This window comes from Bos grunniens, chromosome 11, assembly GCF_055505025.1.
Source record: "Bos grunniens cultivar Pamir isolate PY7600 chromosome 11, Bosgru_T2T1.0, whole genome shotgun sequence".
In the NCBI taxonomy this organism is placed as follows: Eukaryota; Metazoa; Chordata; class Mammalia; order Artiodactyla; family Bovidae; genus Bos; species Bos grunniens.
In genome coordinates, this window is record NC_141175.1 from 8738980 (window position 1) to 8764313 (window position 25334).

The 25334-nt window shown below is 48.9% G+C and overlaps 1 protein-coding gene across 50 annotated transcripts in view; it reads right to left on the minus strand.

Annotated features, from left to right (window-relative positions):
* Positions 1 to 1069: 1069 nt before the first annotated feature.
* The window catches only part of ODF2 (outer dense fiber of sperm tails 2), a 29364-nt gene continuing 5099 nt past the window's right edge, over positions 1070 to 25334 (minus strand). For 24 of the 50 annotated variants that reach the window (XM_086324785.1, XM_086324774.1, XM_086324772.1 and 21 more), the window contains 17 exons: positions 21660 to 21830; positions 20620 to 20780; positions 19764 to 19893; positions 19090 to 19221; positions 15388 to 15459; positions 14269 to 14340; positions 14019 to 14135; positions 13197 to 13382; positions 12571 to 12680; positions 10917 to 11052; positions 8519 to 8629; positions 8255 to 8359; positions 7151 to 7309; positions 5717 to 5817; positions 3915 to 4077; positions 3367 to 3492; positions 1070 to 2968 (listed from right to left, as the gene is read on the minus strand). In XM_086324785.1, coding sequence (XP_086180911.1) covers positions 2780 to 2968; positions 3367 to 3492; positions 3915 to 4077; positions 5717 to 5817; positions 7151 to 7309; positions 8255 to 8359; positions 8519 to 8629; positions 10917 to 11052; positions 12571 to 12680; positions 13197 to 13382; positions 14019 to 14135; positions 14269 to 14340; positions 15388 to 15459; positions 19090 to 19221; positions 19764 to 19893; positions 20620 to 20780; positions 21660 to 21830 — 2241 coding nt within the window. In that variant the 3' untranslated portion in view covers positions 1070 to 2779. Of the gene's footprint in view, positions 2969 to 3366; positions 3493 to 3914; positions 4078 to 5716; positions 5818 to 6966; positions 7310 to 8254; positions 8360 to 8518; positions 8630 to 10916; positions 11053 to 12570; positions 12681 to 13196; positions 13383 to 14018; positions 14136 to 14268; positions 14341 to 15387; positions 15460 to 19089; positions 19222 to 19763; positions 19894 to 20619; positions 20781 to 21659; positions 21831 to 25334 lie in introns of those variants that run through there. The other 26 variants (XM_086324789.1, XM_086324780.1, XM_086324773.1 and 23 more) reach the window with 3 other exon arrangements.

Below are 25334 nucleotides of genomic sequence, written 5' to 3' on the forward strand. Positions count from 1 at the left end.
CCGTTCTCTTCCTGCCCTCAATGTTTCCCAGCAACAGGGTCCTTTCCAATGAGTTGGCTCTTCGCATCAGGTGGCCAAAGTATTGGAGCTTCAGTTTCAGCATCAGTCTTTCCAAGGAATATTCAGGGTTGATTTCCTTTAGGACTAACTGGTTTGATCTCCTCGCAGTCCAAGGGACTCTCAAGAGTCTTCTCCAACACCACAGTTAAAAAGCATCAACTCGTCAGGCGCTCAGCTTTCTTTATAGTCCAACTCTCACATCCATACATGACTACTGTAAAAACCATAGTTTTGACTAGATGGACCTTTGTCAGCAAAGTGATGTCTCTGCTTTTAATATGCTGTCTAGGTTTGTCATAGCTTTTCTTCCAATGAGCAAGCATTTTTTAATTTCATGGCTACAGTCACAGTCCTCAGTGATTTTGGAGCCCAAGAAAATAAAACCTGTCACTGTTTGAACTTTTTCCCCATCTATTTGCCATCAACTGATAGGACTGGATGCCGTGATCTTAGTTTTTTCAATGTTGAATTTTAAGACAGCTTTTTTACTCTCCTCTTACACCTTCATCAAGAGACTCTTTAGTTCCTCTTCAATTTCTGCCATAAGGATGGTGTCATCTACATATCTGAGATTGTTGATATTTCTCCTGGCTATCTTGATTCCAGCTTGTGAACCATCCAGCCCAGCATTTAGCATGTTATACTCTGTGTAGAAGTTAAATAAGCAGAGTGACAATATACAGCCTAGATGTACTTCTTTCCCAATTTTGAACGAGTCTATTGTTCCATGTCCAGTTCTGTTACATCTTGCTGTGCATACAGGCTTCTCAGGAGAAGTTCCATTTGGGTGTGATGAAAATGTTGGCGAATTAAGACAAAGGTGGGGGTCACACAACTTTGAATATATTAAAAACTACTGAATTATGCACTTTAAAAGAGTGAATTATATCTATCTCGATAAATGAAAAGCTCATCATTGCTGAGGCCAGCTTTAACTAGGACACTAACTTTTGACCCTTTTGCCCATTTCATGGGGTCTCAGTTTGAGGCAGAAAGGAAAACTCTCGAGTTTGAAGCAATATAAACATTTTTCATTTTCACAAAATCTCTGGACTTTTTGTAATACAATATTTTACAAAGAAAAACCAAACATTGTTAGGAGAATCCCAGCCACGAAACCAAAGAGCGTTCCCACAGCATCATCGCAGATAGCAGAATCCTACACTGAAGGGCTATCATTAGCTTGATGATAATAATGATGAGTTATACAGAAGTGTATGCACATTGGTGTAAGTTTGTCGACTGTCTTTTCTTAGGAAGATCTTTCATACATTGTATGAAAATTCAAGTCTATGTTAATGATGTGAAAATAGGCTTGGTTTTATGGCAATGGTAGCTGGTAGTAGTAATTTCAGGGACATTCCTTGGCAAAATTAAAAGCTGAAGATAAAATTTAAGAACAAAACTAACAAAAACAAATCATTGAAAGCTGTAAACTACAAATGTCTCCAAAACTGGGGCAGGGTGGGGGGGTGCGGTTCTGGGAGTGCAATCCAGATGCCTGTGTGGGACCATTGCTTTGGGGGACACGGGGATTCTCCAGAGGTTCGGACCTGGGTTACAATGGCTGAGAGGGAACAAGACTTGATCACCCAGAGGACAATACCATCTAGAATGGAAAGGTTAGGATTCAGCACAGAACACCAAGTGTGTTCTCTTCTCTCTGAATATGTTGTTCTTTTAAATACAGGAACATGTGAGGAGGACAAAAATAGCCCATCATCTTTCAGAAAGCAATTGACATTTAAAAAATAGCAAGACAGACACAGCCCATCTTCCTCCTAAGAGCTAAAGCCATCTGCCCTCACACACTGAGCAGCACCTTGCCATGTATCTCCTCCGGACCTTTCACAGGATCATAAAGCAAAAGCATGCAGAGGAGAAAGCACCGACCCAGTCAGAATCAAAGAGCCTAATGTTCCATGTGCCACGTCCTGAAAAAACGTTTACTGGCTCTTCTGCAGCGTCTTACTGAATCATTTTTAGAAGAGGGATCGTGTGGGTAAAGGAGACTATCCCGTGGAAACTTAAATATTGATCATAAAAGCTTTTGTAAAACATATACATTTCAAGAATAAATGCATTCCACAGACACAAACCTAGCTAAGAAAAAAATCAACGAGACTGGGATTGTACTTTTACAAGGCGAACTTGTAAAACATAAACCCTCGAGTGTCTGTAGGGAAGTGTGTGAGGGCAAGTGGCCTTGAGGAAACTTGGCCACAAGTGGGAGGGGAGCACCTTGGAGAGGACACCGTACCCATGCAATGAGGAAAGCAGCACGAGAAGGTGAGGCGCAGTGCGGACCTCTGCCTAGCAGCTCCTGCTGGTTAGGGTCAGGGAAAACCCGAGAGAGTCCTCAAATAGAAGAGAGCTGGAAAACGGTCTGGAGGGAAAGTCCAGGCCAAATATTCTCCTGAGAAACGAATGAGCCAATCACAGTGAGTTAAAACCTGACCCTAATAGTAGTAGCTTTAAGGCCTGTTGGGGTAATTAGAACTTTCCATCAGGTGATGCTATCGGAGAGGAGAGAACTAAGTGGGTTCGGCTCCATCCCCTGCTGCTCGAGGCACTTTTCTGGAGTTAGTAGCTAAGACAAGATCCTGAACATACTTCATCTCAGGGAGAGAGAGGAAAACCAACAGGCTTTCCAGATATGGCTTAGCGACACCTCCGTTGCCAAGGCATCCATCTGAGCCCCTAACCCAAGAGCAGCAGCTTAGGTGGGAGGAGACCGGGAACGGATGGGAGAGCTGGTCAGGTAGGAAGCGTAGGGACCGTCCCCAAACACATTGGCGTAGGACGACTTGAGGAACTGGACGTAGTTCTGCATGCTGCGGCTGGTGCTCTCCGACTGCTCCAGGCGGTCTTTCAGGTCCTGCAGGCGGCTCTGGTAGCGGCGATCAGCCTGAGGGGAGGAACGGGCCGGGGCCCAGTGTGGGACGCCCAGAACAGACCACCCCTAGAGGCCAGGGGATGAGGGCTGCTAATGGGTCGCTTTCTTTCTGAAAATATTCTCAACCTGGATTGTGGTGATAACTGCACAACTCAGAATGTACTCAAAACTACTGAATTGTACAATCTGAATGAGAGAGTTTTATGGTACATGCCCTCTTAACAAAGCTGGTAATAAACAAGGGGAGGGGCCTGGAATATCCTGAAGGGACGGGAAAGTGATGGGAGGAAAATAAAACCATGTCATATTCATAAAAAGAACAGAACACAGTGCCCTGCAGGCGCCAGGAAGCTCAACCTTCAACCCATACCCTTCTTGTCTGCTACCACCCCCGCTACCCCCAGACTCACGTCGTCCCGGCTCCGCCGCAGCTGGCTGAGCTCGGTCTTGGTCCTGCTCAGCTGGGTCTCAAGGTCCAGGATCTTGTTCTGGGCTGCTCGCTCCTTGGAGGCTGCGTGCTCCTTGGTTTGTTCCACCTGCCCAGAAAGCACAGAGGTGGGGCTGGCTTACCTGACACGGGGACACCTGGTAAAGAAGAGGCTGGACCACTCCCACTGACCGGTCTCACTGTGGAGAATTCTCTGCAGCCTCAGGGCGGGAGCTAGCTACGGAGACCACTTCTGCAAGCCTGCTTCACCTGCCCTTTGCCAACGCTCCATGAGTTACCACCTCAGATGTGGAACACCTGTCTGAGGCCCACTCTGGCAGCAATGACAGGAGCAGTTGTGAATCCAGTGCCAAGTCCTTTACAATCATTGCTCATTTGATCTTCATGATGAATCTGTGGGGGCAGGTACTACTACGATATGCCCATTTTTCAGATGAGGAGATAGGTTCAGAGAAGTTAAGCGATGTGCCCAAAGACGCAGAGCTGCTTAACAACAGATGTGAGACTGACCTGCCTCCTGGCGTCTTCAATGGCGCTCTCCAACTGCCTCGCCAGGGTTCCGCATTCCCGTGTTTTCTCCTCCAGTCGCAGCTGGGACTGGTGGATTGCCTCCTCCCTCTTGGCAATCACCTGTAGGAACTCGATATTCTGGGCACTGGTCGCCTCCAGTTTCCTAGGTGAAAGCACTCAGTCAGAGTCTGCTCGTCCCACTATGTGTCCTGTTCCACACAGCTGGGGGCTGCCAGCCACGCTGGACCGGGTTCACACCACACCAAGAATCTCCAGGGAATAACAGGAATAAATCAAAGAAATCTGCTGATCATCATGACGGCAAGGAGCTGTATGGAGAGTGGGAGAAGCAAGCACAGACTGACTGTGGGCTGTGCTGCGTACATGTATCATCACATGTGATATGGCAGCTTGCAGCTCAGGAATGTGGGTTCCATTCTGATCCCCACTTTACAAATGAAGCAACTGTCCCACGGAGAGGTGAAGTCATTGGCTCAAGGTCACCACAGCTGGTAGGTCTGTCACCAAAACCCACGCCCACCCCCACCCCCCTGACTTCTTCACTGCTGCCACCCTCAGCAAAGGGACTTCAGCTGGAGCACTCAACATCATTTGTGACCAGCCATGGGGCAGCAGTGACCATCTTGTGTGCACACATGGTCCCCGCTGCACTTCCAGAACACCTTCCAATCTCAGGAGTTCTGTAAGTCCTGCAACTTTGCAGCTGCATCTTTGAGGCCAGCAGAGTAAAGGTGGAGCCCAGGGGAGACCACTTGCTTAAAGTCCCTGCTGGCAGGCTGTGTGAGCCACCTGGGCCAACTGCAGCCTCCTGGGATTCCCCAAGTCTTTCATCACTGAAACGAGGGCTCCAACCCTCATGTTATGGACACTAAATGCTCGGGAGGAAGAACTTTGCAAGTCACCAGCTGTGTGCTCTTGGGCAAGTCACCTAACCTCTCCCCAAGCTCAGTTTCCTTGTATCTAAAATGGGGATAATACCAACTCATATATACTATTCTATACAGCGTGATTTTGCACACCAGGTAACGTGCTAAGCCCTTTGAGGATTATCTCGAGGAAGATACACAACAACCCCAAGAACTGGACTTCTCCCTACCTTGCTCCCTTTCTCAAGATGAGTAAACAGGGTGATGAGGTTCAAAAGGATGAAATGATTTGCTCAAGATCACAATGCAGGTAAAGTGGCCAAGTTGTGATCAAAGGCCAAAGATTCTGATTCCAAAATGTGAACTCTTTTCCTGACTGCCTCCAGTAGACCGTAAGTAACAGGGAATAGATCAGAAAGGTCTTGGGAAGGGTGACCAGGAATAAAGAGCAGAATGTGGGGGAGTGTCTCCCACTGCAGCACCTGGCCCTGCTGGTTTGCTTGGATGAAGCATGCCTTTCTGATAGGTGGTGCCTATGGGTGGCCTGATCCTTTTCTTAATTTTTCTTTTTATTTCTTGGCCACACTATGAAGCATGCAGGACCTTAGTTCCCCGAGCAGGTATCGAACCCAGGTTCCCTGCAGTGAAGCGCAGAGTCTTAACCATTGGACCACCACTGGGTGGTCTGATCTTGATCACACTGTCATGGAGCATCCCCTCTGGCCAGAGACCACCTTCCTCTCTCCCACAATGCTTACCACTGCAGTGGAAACAGCTTTTCCTCTGAGGTCTGCCTAGTACCTTCCAGGGCCTCGAGTCCCTCAAACATTTCTGCACACTGAGCCCAAAGCAGCTAAGTGGCTGAAAAGTCCAGGTCCTAGGAAGAGGACAGAGATTGGACCAAGTGCCTCTAACCTCTCCAGTTCATCCACCTTCAGACTCAGCTGTTTATTTTCTTTCTGGGAAGCCTGATGTTTCTCTCTCGCCATCTCCAGCTTGTCCCCCTGGTGTTCGATCTAAAATGACAAGAACACAGACTGGTTTACAAAAGAACCTCCAGGTACAGCCCTCCCTTATCCCTGTGACCTGTCATCCACACCCAGGAGAGAGGCACGCTGCCCTCAGCAGGCATCCAAGTCTCAACGCACAACCTGGAGGAGAGAGGAGAGTGGGGACAGGTTAGGCCCAACCCCCGAGATCGAAGGCTCTCCCACGCTGAGAGAAGCCAGCTTCGATCCTGAATAGCCATGACGACACAGTCTGGTTCAGGAGAGGCCAGTCAGTAGGATCTGGGCAGACATAAGGCAGAAGCAGACAGCAGGCCTAACTGGTCCACGCAACCCACTACCGAGCTTTACCAAGGATGTTGGTGGGACTGCTGATGTCATTCTCCTTAACTGGGGACCACTGCAAGCAAGGCCATAGGAAATCTATCAAGTCCTTCAGACTGGCAGGTTTGAGAAGTTATCCAGAAGACTCAGACATCCAGGCCTGAAAGGTCCTGAGTACACTCAGGTTCAAGAGTAGGCAGGTGATTTCAAGTACTAAGAACATGGGCTTGGGAACCAGACAGAGCTGGCTGGCTTCCAGTCCCTGTTGAGAAGCATTAGTTCAGGAGAGTGTGACCTGTGACCTCAGGAAATGACTTCTCCCCCTCTCTGCCCTTGGCTGCTTTTTGTGAAATGGGGAAAATAAGACCCTTTGCAAAGTTACTGGGAGAATTAAATGAGAGAATGCCGGAGCACAGAGCACATGCTCAAAAAATGGCAGCTACTTCCACCGTTACTGCAAGGACGCAGGTGTAGACAGGGGAAGGGTCTCGCCCAAGGTCACAGTGCAGATGAGAAGCGTACCGTTTCTTAGACCTTGCCGGCTTGGTTCCAGGCACCCAAAGGCAGATTACCTCTGGGAGAAAAGCAGTCCTCTGTTGGGACAGAAGCTCAGGCAAGGGGTCTATTCAGACTAGGGAAAGGCAGCTAAAGCAAGAGAAAGACGGAGACAAAGAAAACCTATGGCTTGGTGTCCGCTGGTGGCATGAGGCTTGAGGACAGCAGCAGAGCGTTGAAGGGCAAGGCCGGCGGAGACTTGGAGCACTCGGGGAGCGGCGAGAGCAGGAGGGCCCGGCAGCTCCTATAACTACAATCACTTTGTGCAAACACAAGGCATTTGGCACACCAGACTTTTATTTCACAGCACTGATGATAGCTCACTCCTTTCAGAAAGCGGCAGCCAAGAAAAAGGAAGTGGTCCTCCCTTGGGGGGCGGGGGGCGGCGCGCGCGTGCAGCTCATCTTGGTAAGCGGGCCCCTGCTCGGGCCAGTTCGTGGGACCCTTTCTGCCAGTCCCTTACCCGGCTGCGCAGGTCTGATATGATGGCTGTGAGGTCAATGTTCTTCCGCTCATAGCCCTGCAGCTGATCCTGGCACTCAGCCAGTTTAGCCTCTGTGATCTTAAGGATATCGGGCAGCTGCTGCAGGTCAGCCAGCTGGGACTGGAACTGCCTCCGTGCCTGGAGTGGGAGAGAGGAGCCCACAGTTGGGAAGGGCCTGGTGGCTGCAGCAGCCAAACAGAATCCTTGGGAGTGTGGCAAGGCCGCCCTCAGGCCCCTGGAAGGGGTCCTGCAAGGCCCACGGGCAGAAGTGCAGCCTCCCGGCAGGCCACTAAAAACATCTTAGGTGTTCTCTGGGGGGACACATTTGGCTACTTGGTGACTGCAGCCTGCTGCTCCTTTACTCACTGAAGAATAATGGTGACCATGTAACAAACTCCAGGACCCAGGCGTTACTCCCTGAATTCACACAACTTAACACAGTAGGTGCTGCTGGCCCCACCTAAAGACTCTGAGGATCAAAGGATCACTTGCCCAAGGTCACTCAGTTAGGAACTGGCAGAGCCAGGATTCAAGTCTAGTGTAACCCAAAAGCTCCTAGGAAGGCAGTCACAACACTCTGGGTCAGAGGGAAAGCTATCACCTATCTGGTCTTCACCCATCCTTGTATTAAGGAGGAGCCTAAGGACTGCAGAGGGGCAGTAACGTGTCCAAGGATATGCAGCCAGGTAGTGGCTGAGCCTGGACTCAATCTGTCTCCAAGATCACTATTAAGATGATCTCTTTGCTTCCAGACAGCCAAGCTGTCTCTAGAATAATAATGCTTTTTGGCGGGGAAGGGGACAGGAGGCAATTTTTTGGTTGGCACAAAATTAAAACATCACAAAGAAGGCATGCAACAGGCACACCTAAGGCCTGACAGATCTGTGGATCTGAATCCACCTGAATGTTCCAAGCAGGGGAAATTTTTTTTTTTTAAGGAAAACCAGGATGAGAAAGAGGAATAACGAGGAAGCAGGAGAGAGAAGAGATGAGAAGCACATCGGAGAGCGTCAAGGAGACAGGAGGGACAGACTGCAGGCCCAGGACTGGGGAGGGGAAGAAGGCGAGCACAGGGAGCAATACCGCTTCAATCTCTTTGTTCATCTCATCTTTAAGGATCTTGTTCTCTTTGTCACAGCGTTCCAGCTGGGCAGCCACTTCATCAGCCTCCAGTCTGGTCTTCATCACCTGGGAACCAACAAAGCATTGGGCCATCTTGGGCAGAGCCAAGTTTTGGTGAAAAAAAAACAAACAGACACCTTTTTGGGGGGAGGCCTTGGGGTGAACCTCCCTCCATAGCAGGAGGCGCTGCTGCCCTGGCAGGGCCGCTGACACCGGACAGCCTACCTGACTCTTATAGTTGTCAATCATTCCCTCATAGTTCTTAACTGATGCCTTCAGCTGCTGGACCTCGATGTGCGCCTGGTTGAGCTTGTCCTCCATTGGGGCGAAGCTAGCCTAGAAGGGAACCAGATCAAGGTTAACCGGCTAGTGGGTAACCAGCAGGAAAGGTCCTGGAGCAGGTGGCCAAACCAAGCCCTGACTCCTACTCTGAGGGGCTGGCAAAGGGAAGCCCCACCTACTCGACCCCTGCCAGCAGGTTTCCTCAGAGAGGCACCAAGGCAGGGCTTCCCAATATGACCAACTCAAGTGAAGACAGATGAAAATAAGAGATTCCCATGTTTTCCTGTTCTTATCACAAAAGCAATGCATTATTGGGAATTCCTTGGCAGTCCCATGGTTAGGATTCAGCACTTTCACTCCTGGGAGCCAGGATTTGATCTTTAGGAAACTAAGATCCGAATGCCTCAGGGCATGACCAAAATAAAGAAAAAAACGAGAAAAAGGCAACATATTATCATTAAAGAAAATGGAGATAAAACCCAGAAAAACAAATCATGATTCCTTAGTATATGGCTATATATTGATAGCTGTGTAGATATTTTATTTTTTCTAGTAAGCATGGGATTATATTATATCCAGTGCTTTGCAACAAACTCTTCAATTAACAAGTATGTTGAGAACTACTTCTCTCATCAATAAATGCTCACCTTAGCAGATGGGACAAAATAAAGTCATGGTATCTCAATAAAATAATAAGCACTCATTTAAAAGAAAGAAAGCAAAAGATAAAAAAGATATCCATGAAATGTGGTTGAGTGGGAAAATCAAGCTGCAGAATAACAGATGGAAGGATGAATGTGCATATGTTTGAATATGCAGGTTACTATCAGAGTAAAAAAACTGGAATAAATGTACATATACAGTTAACAGAGACCTTCAGTTCTGCCATCACATTTCTGTGATGTTTTCAACTTTCATATAAGCATATTTTACCTTTGTAATTATGATTGCCTTTGTAATTAATGTCTGGGAAAATATACTTCTACAAACATTCTGAAGAGCCACACTGTATCTCACCACACAGACATACCGGCCTTCAAATAATACCCTAGTTAACTGTCAGGCGTGGGCTTGTCTGTCACTTGTCCAACACTTGCACGGCAACCAGTGACACGAGCGCTCTCCCACCTTTTTAAAATGAAAAAGACGGACACCACCAAGCGCTGCTGCGGAGACACGGAGCACGTTTCTCACACGCCCCTGATAAGCCTGGAGACCTGTACACCCAGCTTTACTGTTCGCGGGCACCTACCGAAGGTCACCATACCACCTACTGACCGAGCATTTCTACTTCAAGGTATAGGAAGCTGTACCGCCGGACATCCATCGACAGCAGAATGGACAAGCGTGTCGTGGTATAATTCCTACAATGGCACAATGCACGGCACAGAGACGGATGCACCACCACACACGACGTGGATAACTTCCACAAACAGAACGCCGAGGAAAAGCCACAAGGGCCAGGCTCAGAGTTCAAAACCAGGCCAACTCATCTGGAGTGACAGAGTCAGGACAACCATTCCGTTAGCAGCGGATGTTTGTAACTAGGTGAGGTCACCGGGGTGGCTGGCTTTAAGGTTCCATCAGGGTGACTGGTGGACAAAGTACGTCTGTTTTGTGTACCTTTCTATATTATACTTCCTTAAATCTATCTATCTTAACAAAAATCAGTAAAAAAAAAAACAAAACAAAAGACACTACTGCCCAGATCAGTTAAAAAGCAAGATCAAACCTGGCTCTGCAATGTCAACCTCTGTTCGCTGCCTCTCACCACCGGGTTGCTGGAGGGTGTAAAGTGAGTGGTTAAAAGCTAGTGGTTACAGCCCCAGAGTCAGACTGAAGTTCAAATCCAAACTCCCAATACTTCCAAGGGCAGACTCTTGGCAAGAAACTTAAACTTGCTCTAAGCAGTCTCCTTATTCTAGAAAATGGAGTAATTATCACATTATTGGGAGGTTACAGTGAGAGTGAATGCAAGTGGATGGTCCCAGCAGTGCGCCAGGAGCATCAGTGTTAACTTCAAGGTCAGATCGACCTCACATGCATGGGCTGAATGTCACGTGGGGCACTTCACCCGCCTCACCCTCCACGCAGGACCTCACTTCCTCCCCCTAAGGAAACTGCAGCGACAGCAAGGCAGACATCCTGTTCAGGTCCTGCAACTCCACAAGGTTTGGTCAGGACTTGAATCTGGGTCTCCCCGACTCCAGAGGAAGCCCTCTTAGCCCACTGCTGCCTCCAGGCCCTTGGGAGATCCCGGCGGTCATCTCTGGGCCCAACCAGGAGTGCCCAGCCATCTGCTCTCTACCCGAATGTCCCGGGCCTGGCTCTCACGACCCACCTTCAGCCTCTCGTTCTCTAGTTTGAACGCGGAATACTCGGCGGTCTGCCGATGTAGTCTCTCCACCAGGCTGTCCCGGTCTTCCCGCATCTTCTCCTCCAAGGTCTGTTGTTGGTTTACGAGATCTGTCACCCGGCTGGAAGGTCACAAAGCGAAAGCAGACACAATCAAGCCCGCGGGCTATGAGCAGCCTGCGTCTTTGTGTGGAGTGGGGCCTGGGCTTCCTTCCCAGGTCACCCATGTCCCTCCTCTCCTTGGCACCCGGCCTGCTCCCAGTCTCCACTGCGAAGGGCAGCTGCCCCGCGTTGGCGCCCATGGCGTTCCCAGGTAGCCGCTCTCATACAGTGGCCTTTAAGATCTACCTCCCTTACCACCCGCCTCCCAGAAGCCTTCTCTGTTCTAATCGTCCCACAAGGCTGAGACACTGTCTGAAGACAAGGGCCACGGGTGCAGTCCCTTCCCAGCTCCCCAAAGTAGTTCCTGATCTCTTAGCCCATCAGGAACTGAAGTCAGGACAGAACTCCCAGGCTCAGAGGTCAGGGGTGCCCCCAGGCATCCATCTCCCTCACACACACATCGCACTGGGGTTCCATCTCCCCTGGGTGAGGGCAGGTGCCACAAAGCAGTAAAAAGGCACACGGCTCCTTTTTTTTTGAGTATTGAGAAATTAGAGTTCGTCATTCAGCAAATGTTTTGCAAGTACTAACTAGGCCCAAGCAAACGCATTCTATTGCTTCACCAGCAAACGCCAGCTCAACCTGAAAAGCCCAGTTCAGACATCCCACCTCAGGACATGTCTTCCGTGATCCCTTTCATCTGTACCTCAGATCCTTCTGCCCTAACTATCCATTTTTTCCCACTAGATGGAGAATCCCAAGGGTAGTGCCCGGCATAAGTGGGGAAGGCACCATGGGGAAGGCAATGCATTTATTTTTTAACTGCTGTAACCTTAAAGGTCATGTCTCAGGACATGTCTTCCGTGATCCCTTTCATCTGTACATGGCGTTCCCAGGTAGCCCGCTTTCATACAATAGCCTTTAAGGTCTACCTCCCTTACCACCCGCCTCCCAGAAGCCTTACAGTACATCTGTAACTGCTGTAACCTTAAAGGTCAATACACAGCCTGGTACATAGTAGCTGCTCAATAAACAAATGAATGAACACATGAATTCGGCTGAGCCGGAGAATGGTCACTGTTGATAGTCCACCAGTGACGAGGAAGGTGTGTTCAGTCACCTTCAACTTAAGGCCACTTGTGCCCCCTACTCCCAGGCCGTACCTCTGACCTACTGACTGGCAGACAAAGAGAAGCTGAGAGAAGACAGGGTGAAGGCAGAAACCAGCTGCCCTGTCCCCCAAGAACTGGAAGGAGGACACCACTGAGGCTGGGCTTGTTTCCCTGCTGTGCAGGTTAGGGCCCCGCTCTGGCCCAGGTTTGAGCAGAGAAGGCCTCTTCATAGTGCCCACCAGGGGGCAGGACCCTGGGACAGGGCTGGAACCAGGGCCTACCTCGGCCAGTCCAGTGCAGCCCTGGACCAGAGGAGACCAGATGGCACCCGTGTGGCCCACGCGAGCTGCCTCAGATGCCTGGCACCATGCACCGGCTCACCCCCTCCTCCAATTGGCCCCATGCCCTCTCCTCACACAGACATACTCGTTCAGGACAATAATTTCCAGCTCAAGGTCTCCTTTGTCTTTTACAACTTGGTTATAGCGGCTCCTCCATGACTCCAGAGTGGATAAAGCTTCAGCAACATAAAGATCCTGGGAATAGGGGACAGTAGACAGGGTCCATTGGTCAGGTGTCAGCACTGAGGCCAAGGGAGCTGAGGGTCATCCCAGGCCACACCCCTCACCCTGATAACATAAACCCCCTCCTGCAATTCCTTTCTAGAAGCACTGAGACTAAAGCAGGAGCCAGATGCTACTTTTCCGTTTCCAGCATCACATGCACCCTGACTGCAAATCCATAACCATCACTCCCACCTGTGATACTGATGCGGTTAGAATGTCCCACAAACCCTCCACTTGTCTCCAGCCAGCCGCCCTCCCCCATCACCACCCTTTTAGCTGTTAACTCCCTGACTGCCTCTTCCTCCAGCCAGCCACCCGTCCTCCCAGCTCATTCACCCTCTCCACTGCCATCTATTTCTCCATTTGCCTGCCCAGCCACCTCTCTTGAGCTTTTCACCTCCACCTGCCCATCCACTCCTCGCCTATCCACCGCCCCACCCCTCCTTCCCTTCCTCGTCAGCCTGCCCTCCTCAGGGAGGCTGCTACCTTGTCGGCAAGTTGCACGTGCAGCTGCTCAGCATACTCCTCGCTCTTCTCGGCTCTCTCTTTTTGGGCTCGGATGGCTTTCTTCAAGGACTCTTTGTCTCGTTCTCCCTTCTGCTTCAGTTCCTTCAGCTGCTCCATGATGGCCTCCACTTCCGCCTTGTGCTGGTTCCCGCTGCGCTCCAGGTTCTGGGAGACAGGGACAATGGTGGAGGAGAGACAGAGGAGAGAGACAAGAAGTCCGGGGCAGGGTGAGGCGGGGTGGGGAGGCAGCAAAAAGGAGGAATGAGGAAGAGAGAAATCAGGTCAACTGTGTGGGAGGCAATGCAGACCAGAGATGTGAGGGCCCTGCCCAGTTTCCCACAGCACCTCTCCCATTACGGAACCCACTGGTTCTTAATGTTAAGATAGAACTCTATCTTAACATCCTGGCATCCTTCCCTGAACTCCCAGTACAGTAGTCAGAGATATTCCTCAGTTACTCAGCAGAGCTGTGACCTTAGAGGGTCCCTGGCTCAAAGACGTCAGCCCCCCGCCAACCCTCTACCCACCCCATGGGTAGTTAGGAGAACTGGAGGCCTAAGGGATTAAGTGACTGGCTCAGAAGCATGGCACCCAACTGGTCACTGCTGGGAAGAACACCCAAACCCCTGCTCTTGCCCCTGGCCCAGAGTATCCCTTGCCACTGGCTCAGAGTGCTTTGGCAGCAGTGCCCCCTAAACCTTTGGGGGCAAATCCTGAACATGAGCACCTTGGCCAGGCCATGGCCCCTGGACCGCCAGGCACTGCCCTCTCCCTTTCCCATCAGTGGGGCCAAGCAGGTACCTTGATCTGCATACACAGGCGACTGTTCTCCGCCTCTTTGCACCGAAGCTGTGCTTGCAAATGCCCCCGCATGGTCTCCATGGACTTGGAAAGCTCAGATGCTGTCTTTGCTTGAGCCTTTGGAGAGACGGAGAAAGTGACAGAGCCAGGATTTGAACCCAGCTCTGCGATTCCAGAGCGCACTCTACCCACGACCTGGGAGAGGGCACTCTCCCAGCCCATACGGAGGAGCGACTGTCGGGGATGGTACCTTCTCACATTGTATTTCCTGGAGGAGCTCTTCCACCTCCTTGTCTTTGTCTTGCAGCAGTAATAGCAGGCGCTGGGGAGAACAGACTGTCATGAGCTCCCTGGGAAGGGAGAGGAGGCTCGGCCCAGGGAGGACAAAACTCCTGTGAGTGCCTGGCCACTGGGCTCAAGTCCCAGAGATACTGGCCCATGTCACAGAGATCTGAGCAGGAAGCACCTAACATCTGTATCACAATTTTTTTTTATAACAATTTAAAATAATGTTAACTGTGGGAAATACTGACACACCAAAAAAACACTAAGGAATGCCCACAATCTCCCATCCAGAGATAACCACTGTTAACACAGATTAAAAAGCCAAATACATATTTTGCTGTATAACCACGTTTACCATAGTGTGATTAAATATGTATCTTTGGTAAAGCACCTTAGTATTTCCATTTTCTGATGTATCATAATTTGACAAGGCTCTTGAACTGGGAATGCACGTTCAGGCATCATCACCATGACTGCCGAATCCTAGTGATGTTCAGCCAGGCACCACGGCTAAACCTTGGGAATCATGGTCTCTATTTCTCTCTCTCAGAACCTCACAACAGACATTAATACATCTAACGCTCCAGAAAGTCTTGAAGTTAAGCAGCTTGTTGAATGAGCCATTCGGGCTGGTCAGTATTTTCCCATATTTATTTGGCCATGTATCACTTCCCCCCTCTTTTGTTTCTTATACCCATTAACACTTGAGGAACTCAAGGTTCCATGCAACAGACTTTGGAAGGTGATGCCTTGGCAGAGATTCCTTGGGAGAACTGGAATTTGGGGGTCAACAGGTCTACACCGTAATACAAATGAGGAAATGCAGAGAACAAACTGATGGCTTACAAATCCATCACCATCCCTCAGGCTAGCGTCCAACTTGGTGATTCAAGCTCTCAAGTGAGCAGCTAGACAAGCCCGGTGGGAAAGGAGGGATGGGAATATCTGCTTCATATTTTTTACAGATTTGAAACTAAGACCCCTCCAAAAAATCAGAGTAGGGCTCCAGCCCTTCTGCAGCCGCTCAGCACCTCTATGCTGTCGCCTATACCCGCTCTGGCCGGCAGGGGGCGCTGTGTGTTACCGCTTTCTCAGAGTCCGCCTCTGCCAGCCGTTTCAGCAGTGTCCCTTGTTGCTCCATCAATCTTTCAGAATCCTTTAAGGGAAGGCGGGAAAAGCCAACTCGTTAACCAATAAACTGAGAGGTCTACTTCCTCTAGATCCTATTCCTGTCCTGAAAATTATGTTTCTCATGAGGGAAGTAATGAATTATATACTCATAATAAAATACTTAATGAACCCCTTATCCCCACCTCCAAACCCAGCCCTACAGTGGCGAGTTTGGTGACTGTCCTGCCCATCCTTCCTCTCTGCCCTTACACAGAGCTACACCTAGAGAACCAGCTTTTGGGAGGTGAGGGGTGGGGAGGGATTAATGTGTAATTTTACCAAAATGATACCATACTGTAATTCTGTCTACAACTGGATTTTTAAAAAAATCTTTATTGAGATAGAAATTCAGATATAGGTCATCCATTTAAAATGTACAATTCAATAGTTTTTGGTATATTTGGTAAAATGTAACAAACTTTGCCACCATTTTCAAGTGTAAAACTCAGTGGTGTATGGTACATTTACAATGTTGAGTAACCATCACTACCATCTGAAAGAGAAAAGTAAAAGTATTAGTCGCTCAGTCATGTCCGACTCTTCGCGACCCTATGGACTGCAGCCTGCCAGGCTCCTCTGTCCATGGAATTCTACAGGCAAGAATACTGGAGTGGCCATGCCCTCCTCCAGGGGATCTTCCCAACCCAGATCTCCTAAATTGCAGGAGGATTCTTTACTGTCTGAGCCACCAGGGTAGACCCACTACTCTCTAGTTTCACAATTTTTTCATCACCTAAAAGGAAACCCGCACCTGTCAAACAGTCTCCATTTTCTCTTCCTCCCTGCCCCCAGCAACCCCCGATCTGTTCTTTTGTGTGTAGGGGTGGGGTGGGGTGGCATGCCACACGACTTGCAGGATCTTAGTTCCTCGGCCAGGGACTGAACCCGGGCCCTGGCAGTGAAAGTGCCAAGTCCTAACCACTAGACCGCCACGGAATTCCCCAACCTCTATAATCTGCTTTCTGTCTCTAAAATGCAGTGGTATTTCTTTTTTGTTTTTGTTGTTTCTTTTTTTTTTTTTGCAGTGGTATTTCTAACCTCTCCCCATAACTTTTGGGCAATAAGGTGGCTCCTGGGTTTTGCAACTGTAAATACTGCAGCAATAGACACGTTGAACATATACCACGGTGTCTCCTCAGGACTGACACAAAGAGTAAGAATGGCTGGGCCAGAAGGTTTGTGATTTGTGACAGCTGACATGCCCTGCAAAATGCCTGCACTGACTCACACGGCTTCAAGCAGGACGTGAGCACACCGGGCAGTAGCCAGCCTCTACCTCTTGCCAGTCTTGCCAGCATGAACCCTTCTGTTAATTCGCACTTCCCTAATTACTAAATAACTCTCATGCTTATTTAGCCACTTAGGCTTCCCCTTCCCCAGACTGCCTGCTCACACCCTTGCCCACTTTCGCACTGGGCTGTGTCTTTGTGAACCATCTCTATTCTTCCTCCCAGGCACCCGAACAAAGTACCCCAAGCAGAAGGCTCACTCCTCTTTCTGTTTCAGTCCCTCAGTTCACCCTCATGGACCAAGAGAAAAGGGCTCCCCAGTCCCAAAATTTCCTGAGGACCCAGGAACTGAAAGAAGACAGCACTGTGGTTTCTCCAGCAACAAGAGGCAAAGAACACAGGACAAAAGCCTGGACCGGGGATCCAAAGCCTGCAGCTGATCACTGTAGGATAGGCCATGACGCCCTCTGAGCCTCTGGGGGACACTACATAGACTAACACATGACCACAGCAAATCCCCCACCCTATGGAGCCAGGCACTGTCACCACGCCCATTTCACGGACCAAAAGACTGAGGCTGGGAGAAGTGAAGTCAGCTGCCTGAGATCACACAGTCAGAAACGGCAGAGCTGGGCCCGAAGCCAAAGGACTCCAGAGCCGGAACACTGCCCCCACCGCTCTGAGCACTCCCCAGGAAGCACTGAGATGGGGGTGCAGTCCCGAGGGCCACACAGGCAGGAGGAGGTGAGCGCCGAGATAGAACTGGGGACACCTGCTATGGTGGGAGTTTAAATTAGCTGACCCTTCACCTCCAACTGGAGAATCTGGGCTTCCAGGCTGGTATAATAGAAGGTAAGAAGGCAAAAAGGGGAAAAAATTGGTAGGAAGAGGTTTTCTGAAAGCCCCTCCAGTCCCAGGACAAGCAGTAGCATCAGCCACCATTTATCAAGCACCCACCGTGTGCCGGGAGTATGCACAATCCTTGTCCAGGTAACATCTCTAAATCTCTTACCACCCCATGTGAAAGATGCTATTCCCATTTTATAGGTGGGAAAACTGAGGCCCAGAGAGGTTAAAAATCACGCCCCATGAACACTGAACCAGAAATGAGACAGAAATATTTTAAGAGGATAATTTAGCTGTAGCTAGTAAAAGTCGTAGAAATATATTCTGGAAACTCTCATGTTTCCTGTACACCAGGAATAGTCCAGACGAGTGTGCAAAATAACACTCACTGCTTGTGAACGCAAACAACTAAAAATTGTCTCCATCAACAGAAGGGTGAGTAAGTAAGTTGTGGTGCTGTCATAAAACAGAATAGAGCAGGGAAAATAAACCACCTTAGGTTTCAAGTTTAAAAATGGATAGATCTCATAAAAGCATTGACTGAAAAAAGCAAACTCAGAAGAATACATATGGAACAATATCATTTATGTCAAGTTTGAGAACATGCTAAACTATACCGTAGGTTGCCTGAGGATGCATACCCAAGAGAAAAACTATCAGATCGCAGATAAAGTTCCCTGCTGATGGGAGGGAGACGAGGTTATTGACAACGGAGACCTAGAGGGATTCAGCCATGTGGACAAGGTTTTGTTTGGAAAGTTGGATAGCAGGTACACTATCATTTTAAACGTTAATTTTCTAAATAAAAACAAAGGAAGTTGACACTGCTTCTTAAAAAAAGACGGTAAACTAAGAAAAATAGGGACTTCCCTGGCAGTTCAGTGGTTGGGACTCTGAGCTTCCTCGGCAGCGGGTATGGGTTTGATCCCTGGTCAGGGGTCTAGGATCCCACAAACTGCACGAGGCAGCGAAAAAAAAAAAAAAAAAAAAAAAAAACCCTAAAGAAGCAAACAAACAAAATCTAAGAAAAATACCATCTCGTCAGGACTGGCATTTTGAGACTCCAGGTACCCCTTTGGGTTGAACCAAATGGGAAGAGAGCTGTTTATACTGTCAATCTTTTCAGAATCATTTGCTAACATGAAATATATTTCAGAGACCATTTTTTTTTTAAGAAAACAAAGTGATATCATACAATGTATCTGCCAGCCATTAAGCCTCCTACTTTCCTAAAACTCAGGTCTCCTCCCATGCCTGCTTTGCCACACGAACCCTGGGATGGGCTAAAACCCCTCCCTGACTCCCCGCTGCCCTTCTGACTTCCAAGGTCCTTCTTGTACTGCCAGGCCCACTTCAAAAAGGAAGCCAGCCTGTCTACCAGACGCCCGGCATTTCATATGATTGATTTCAGCCAATTGTCCTATGACCCCTTAGGTCAGGCAGGCACCGAGAATATTTTCTTTTTAAAGACAGGGGCCTGCAGGGCTGGAAGGGCCCAGGTTCTGCATGGGAGCCTGGGTGGGGCGGGGGCTGCTGCTCACCTCTTTGCAGTGTTGTTCCCTCAGCAGGTCTCGGAGAGTGCGGTTGGTCTCTTCAAATGTGCTCAGCTTCTGCAGGAGAAGTTCTTTCTGCCTCGTTAGGGTGTTGATGTCCGAGCAGGTCATCTGTTTCTCCTGGAAGACAGGAGGCAGTCTTGCCAGGCACAAGGGGAGAATGGAAGAGCTGGCACAAGGAGTTTCCATGGGGAACTTAGGAGTCCCTGGTGCCAGGAAGCCTGGGCAAGAAGAGCTGGGCAAAGGCAGCTGCTGGAGGAAGACCAGGAGGGATGGGCTGGAGCTGAACCTGCCGACAGTGCCAGGTGGAAAAAGGGGCCGGAGAGCTCAGTGTGGGTGAGCGCAGTTACGGCAGGCTTCCTGGAAGAGGTGCACTTCCTGGACGATACACTTGGTGCCTGATACTTGCAGGAATCAGATGCCTGGATTTACTGTGATCCCAGGAGACCCATGATGACATCTCCTCGGAGGCCCCAGCTACCAAAGGTCATCTTTGAGGGTCAGGCCCCAAAAGTGAGAAGAGGGGAGGGGGTGCTGAGGAGTTAAGAGTGCCCTTCCCTGGCCTGAAGATGTCATAAAGTCAGCATGATGACCGCGTGGCCCCTCCAAGTGGCCCCTCTCTGGGCCCAGGCCCGGGCTGGGCGGCTCTGGCGGCCGCTTACCGATTTCAGTTTCCCGATGGTATCCTTCAGGGCCATGACTTGTTTGGCGGCAGCAGCCCCGTCCATTTCAGCCTCCACCAGCTTGGACATGAGGCACTCCTTCTCCTGCTGGAGGTGTTTTTTCTGCAGCCTGGGGCCAGAAAGAACAGGACCCTGTGAGCCGCCCCCCAGGGCCCTGCCCACCTGACACTCCGAGGCTCGCCTCACAATGCCCTGCGAGCCTCATCTCCTGGTCAGGGCACAGGAGTGGGGGAGGGGGCGGGATGGCCCTCCAGGCCCGCGTGGCCTTCTGCAAGGAAATGCGGTCCCCAGAGCAGGGCCTCCACACCGGTGACGTGCTGCCACCTGCTGGTCTCTCAGAAACCAGTGTCACCGCAGCCCCCGGCCACTGCCAAGGCCACCTAGCCACCATCTTCAGATCCACTTCTGAGCTCTCCCCTCCACTCTCCCCGCGTCTGGTCACACCGCTCCCTTGCTTCCAACACCCTTCAGTGGCTCCCAAGCGCCCTCAATGCAAATGCCTCCAAGTGGGCACCGAGAGCCCCTGCCAACCTCTGTGGCAGCCCTGCCCTTGGTGCACCCTGTTCCCCTCGCTCTGGCCTGCTTTTTTCACTTCTCAGTCACAGACTCTTCCCACCTTGGGGCCTTCCTGAGACACGATCCTGCCACCAGCCGTGTCTTCTGCCCCTGCACCCACCTGCCTGGCTCCTAGCTGTCCTGCGGGACTCCTGTTTTTTTTTCCAGAAAGGTCTCCCTGATACCCTCCCCCACTGCACTCTGCGGGGAACCAGGAGTGCTTTAGTGACCCGGGGACCGGGCCGGCGTGCGGGCAGGCGCCCAGGGCAGGGCCGCTCACATGGTGTAGTCCTTCTCCTCCTTGATGCGCTCGATGTTGTGCCGCAGCACCGTGTTCTCGTGCTCGGTCTCGGCCAGCTCTTGGGCCACCTCCTCCAGCTCCTCCTTCCGCTCCTCCAGGAACCTTTTGGCCATCTGGCGCTCTCCCTTCTGCATCTTGACCTGTGTGGGGGCACGCAGCCAGGGCCCACTGAGGGGAGGCAGCCCTTCCCCGCATCTCGAGGCCCGTCGCTCAGGACCAAGGCAGGGCACCTTGGACTGAGTGCTCAAGTGTCATGGTGGGGGGTGGGGGTGGGGGTCCTCTGGGCGCAGCTCAGTCAGGCGTCACAAAGACCCTGGGCGGTCACTGTTCCTCTCATCTCGAAACTGAGGAAATGGAGGGGGCGGTGCCTGGGTGACTTTCTGCTTGGGCACGGAGCCAGGATACCAACGGTGGTTTGGCTGGCACACCACCAGAGGAGGTGTCACCAAAAGGCCCCTGCCCCGCAGGCTGTGGAGGAAGGCGGGCCTGTTGCCAGGCAGCCACCAGCCCCAGGTTCTCTGGGGAAGGCCCGGGGGTCCTGGGTGTAGGGGGCAACCAAGGACACAGGCCCCACAGGCAGCCACAGCCTGGAGTCCACGGCCACGTCCCCCCAGAGACACAGCCCAGAAACTGAGGACAAACTTCCTCCGCCTCTCTGGGGCATTGCTTCATTTTTTTTAAACTTCTGCATAAAAATGGAAAACAGAGGCCCTAGAGTTCCAGTCATTTCATCTCCAAAACAGGGACAATAATACCATCGACTTCATTTACTGTTCCAAAAAAAAAAAATCAAACCAGGCCATCCATACAGAGCCCCCGGCAAGGTCAGGGCCAGGCCCAGGCCCGGGCTAAATGCTTGATGGAGAGGAATCCCAGGTTGCCCTGACTGCTCCCCACAAGGGCCTCTGAAACCCTGGGAGGCCGCAGAGGCAGCTGGAAGGGGGTGTCCACCAGGACCCCACCTGACAGGTCTCCAGCGGCCTCGGGACACTAGTCAGTCCAGCCCCTACCTCCCTCACCTCAGACTTGAGACAACCAACCGCGTTCATTAAACTGTCAATCTTCTTATCGTAACGGTTCATTTTACAGTGGCCGGAGTCGTCATCTTCTGTAGAGAGGTCACTTAACCGCATCACGGAGACCAGCTTTTCTGAAGATGGTGGCGTGATCTCCAGGCAGTGAGGTGGATTCTGATGTAGAGGAGGGAGAAATACACGCACTCACAAGGCAGAACTGCAGCCCCTGGTCCCACCAGCCCCGACTGTCCGCTGGGCAGGAAGAGCGAAAACCGCTAAAGGGCAACCACGGGGACCCAGAGGAAAGGACACACCAACCTTCTTGGCGGAACGTTATCTCATTACCTACCCTCGTTTAAATGATGTTTCTGAAGCTCTTCTAATATAGAAATAAAAAGCCTGTGTTACAGTGTCAAGTTTAAAATGAAGGACATAACAAATTGGCAAAAACGGTGATTCCCAAAGCTGGCAAGAGTCTAGGGCAGGAGATACTCTCAAACACCCGGGTAGACATGAAATACGCCAAGTGTTTTAAATGAATATGACTACATGATAGTGGATAACTGCAAAGGCACACAAAGCTTCTCTAACAGGTATTTTAAGGACAAGTGGAGATCTGAATTTTGACCCAACACTATATGATTAATATATGAAGTTGGGAAAAAAAGATAGAAATGAAGTTTTCAGGATTAATCATTGTTATTTTGGCATAGAGAAAATGGTATTAGAAAAGCATACAGACTAATTTAGGGTTAAAATAGTGTGTCTGGAAAATATTTACTTAAATATATCACAGAAAAAAATATTTTTAAAAAATGCGTGTGCCCCTCGGAGAAGTTTATGTAAAGCTGAGTAAGACCTTTGAGACTTCAAAAAGAAATTCTAATCTAGGGGCCAGCATTTCCATGGGGTTTTGATACATTGAACTTTTTTGACTCTCTCATTCTATACATTTATTCCAGTGCATTAAGTTATTGCTACTTGTCACTATTTGCAGTTTTTTGCTTCTCTTAAGCTAAGGTGGTTAAACTTCTGTGCCAATTTCTAGGGCAAGATGATGGCTATCAGGAATAAAAGGATGTGTTTTACAAGCGTGTAGCTGGTCATGTCAAATAAGTAAGACACATAGGGTGCAATTTTAAAATGTATGTGCTCTGTATCCCAATACACTGTATTTTGAGGGATTTATCAAGAATAACTAAGAATGTGAATCAATATTTAAATTCAAGATAGGATATAGATAAATGTACAAGAAGATAGTACAGGTCAAAAACTTCACAGTACACAAATGCACACACAATGGAATAAGCCTTAACAAAATAATGAACAATGTAAACACAGTCAAAATATGAGGGAAAAAAGGTTGTTCAATAAGTAAAATATAATCCCACTGCTACAAAAATCAGAAGAACGAGTATAGTCACAAAAAAAGATCCAGAAAGCTGGCACCTAAAGTTACAGGGGTCTTTTCAGGGTGGTGGAATTACAGGTCTTTTTTACTTTCTTCCCTGGGCTGATTTTGATTTTCTGATTTTTCAACAATGACTGTGCATTGCTTTTATAAGAAAAAATGTTATTCTTAATCTATAAAAGGAGGACAATAGGAAAATATATAGATAGTATGATTATAATTGAAAAAAAGAAAAAACTCTACATCAGAAAAAGTGATAATAAATGCACCAAAACAATAACAGTTTCACTGGTTTCGTTCAGGGGTGAGAGCAAGAAGAACAGGACCAGAGAGGACCTTCTGGGGAAGCTGGTGATGCTGTTTCTGGAGGCGACAGTTACCAGTTTGTAAAAAGTCAACAAGCAGCATGCTTCTGATGGGTGTGCTCGAACTACAAGTGATTGTCTCTTTTATGGTATTTTCAACTTTCCATCATAAAAACAGATGACTTGCTTAATAATAGAGGGAAAAAAACCCAAACGTGCTTTCTCCCAAAGATATCTTAGGTAGCAGAAGAGGTTTTAAAAATCAAACAAGAATAAAAAAAAAAAATCAAACAAGAATCCCCACATCACACAGCAGCTACTGGAGTCCATGTCCAGCTCCACCACAAACTTCCTCTTCCTAAGGTCTTTTCTCTCTTGTCGATAATGGAAAGGGTGGGCTGAGGCCTGCTGGGAACATGAAGGCCACTGAAGAGTGGAGACGAGCTAGTCCAAGAGGACAGCATGAGAGACAGCTACTGCTCAAGAGACGGTCGGGCACGTCTCTGGGCCCCTCCATTTCCAGGATTCTGTGGCCCCAGGCCTGGAAGAGGCACTGAGCTTTCCAGAGGGGACCACAGCTCCTAGTAACCCGTGTCAACAGAAAGTCCATTTCCACAGCGGCATGACTTTTGATATTTGTATTTCAAAAAACTACCTAAGTCTCTTCACTAAAAATTTAAAAAGTGCTTTAAACTATAAAATATATTATGTGAAAAAGACATTTAGGTAGACCACAAAAAGATAAAGCAGTAAAGCCTCCCACACCCAGAGGTAATCACTGCTTACTACGTCTAGTATTGCCTCCCAGAAAATGTTTGTACATACAAACATATTCATACACATGTGGACACACAGATGTCCTTTTCTGCACAAACAGGGCCACACTCTGCATGCTGTGCTGCTTGGTGCTTGTAGAGACATCCGCCTCGATCTAGCAGTGCTTGTGTGGCCTTTCATTGTATGGATGCATCTTAATTTTAACCAATACCCTCCTAACAAACAGTTAGATGGCATCTAATTTTTCCCTAATACAAACAACGCTTCAGCAAACATCCTGTTACACACAGATTCCTGTGCTCTTCTGTGACTTTTTGAGCATCAATTCCCAAGTGCAGAACTACAGAATCCATGTTTAGATAAATGCTGCCAAACCATCCACTCAAAAACTATCTAAAAAGATTTGGTGATACCCCCATATGCTTGTCAACAGATATTCTGAATCTTTTCAACTTCTTTCCACTCAACAAAAATGACAGCTTGTTATTTTTTCGAAAATGTAGTTGGTTCTAATTTCCATTTCACTGATTGCTAGTGAGGTACACATGGTAGAAAATCTTAGAAATCATTTTAATTCCAATCTTCCTTGGACAGAGATGTCAGAACACTTTTCATGTACTCCTGAGAATACCAAACTCCCTTTGTCTCTTAGGGATTAAAGAATCAGGGAGTCAAAAGCATGAAGTATGACTCTAAACTTCAAAGTAATTACGATTATTTCTAATTTTAAAAGTAATAAGCTCTCATAAAAAGAATAAATCTTTCAAAATAGAGCAGGCCTCATCCTCTTAAGATATAGTCATCCCTCGGTATCCACAGGGATTGGTTTCAAGACCCTCATGGATACTGAAATCTGAGGGTGCTCAAGTCCCTTATGTAAAATGGTGTAGTATTTGCCATGTAACCTAGGCACATCCTCCTGTACACTTTAAATTTTCTCTAGATTATTTATAATACTTGATACAATGGAAATGCTATGTAAATAGTTGCCAGCACACAGCAAATTCAAGTTTTGCTTTTTTGGAACTTTCTGGATTTTTGTTTTTTATCTCTGGAAGGTTGACTCCACAGACACAGAACCGGCAGATATGGTTGGCCGACTGCAGTCTCAAGGCCTTTACTTGTCTCAATCATGAGACTTCGGTCTAAAACACAGACATAGGCCTTGTCTTATGGTTGGGTTTC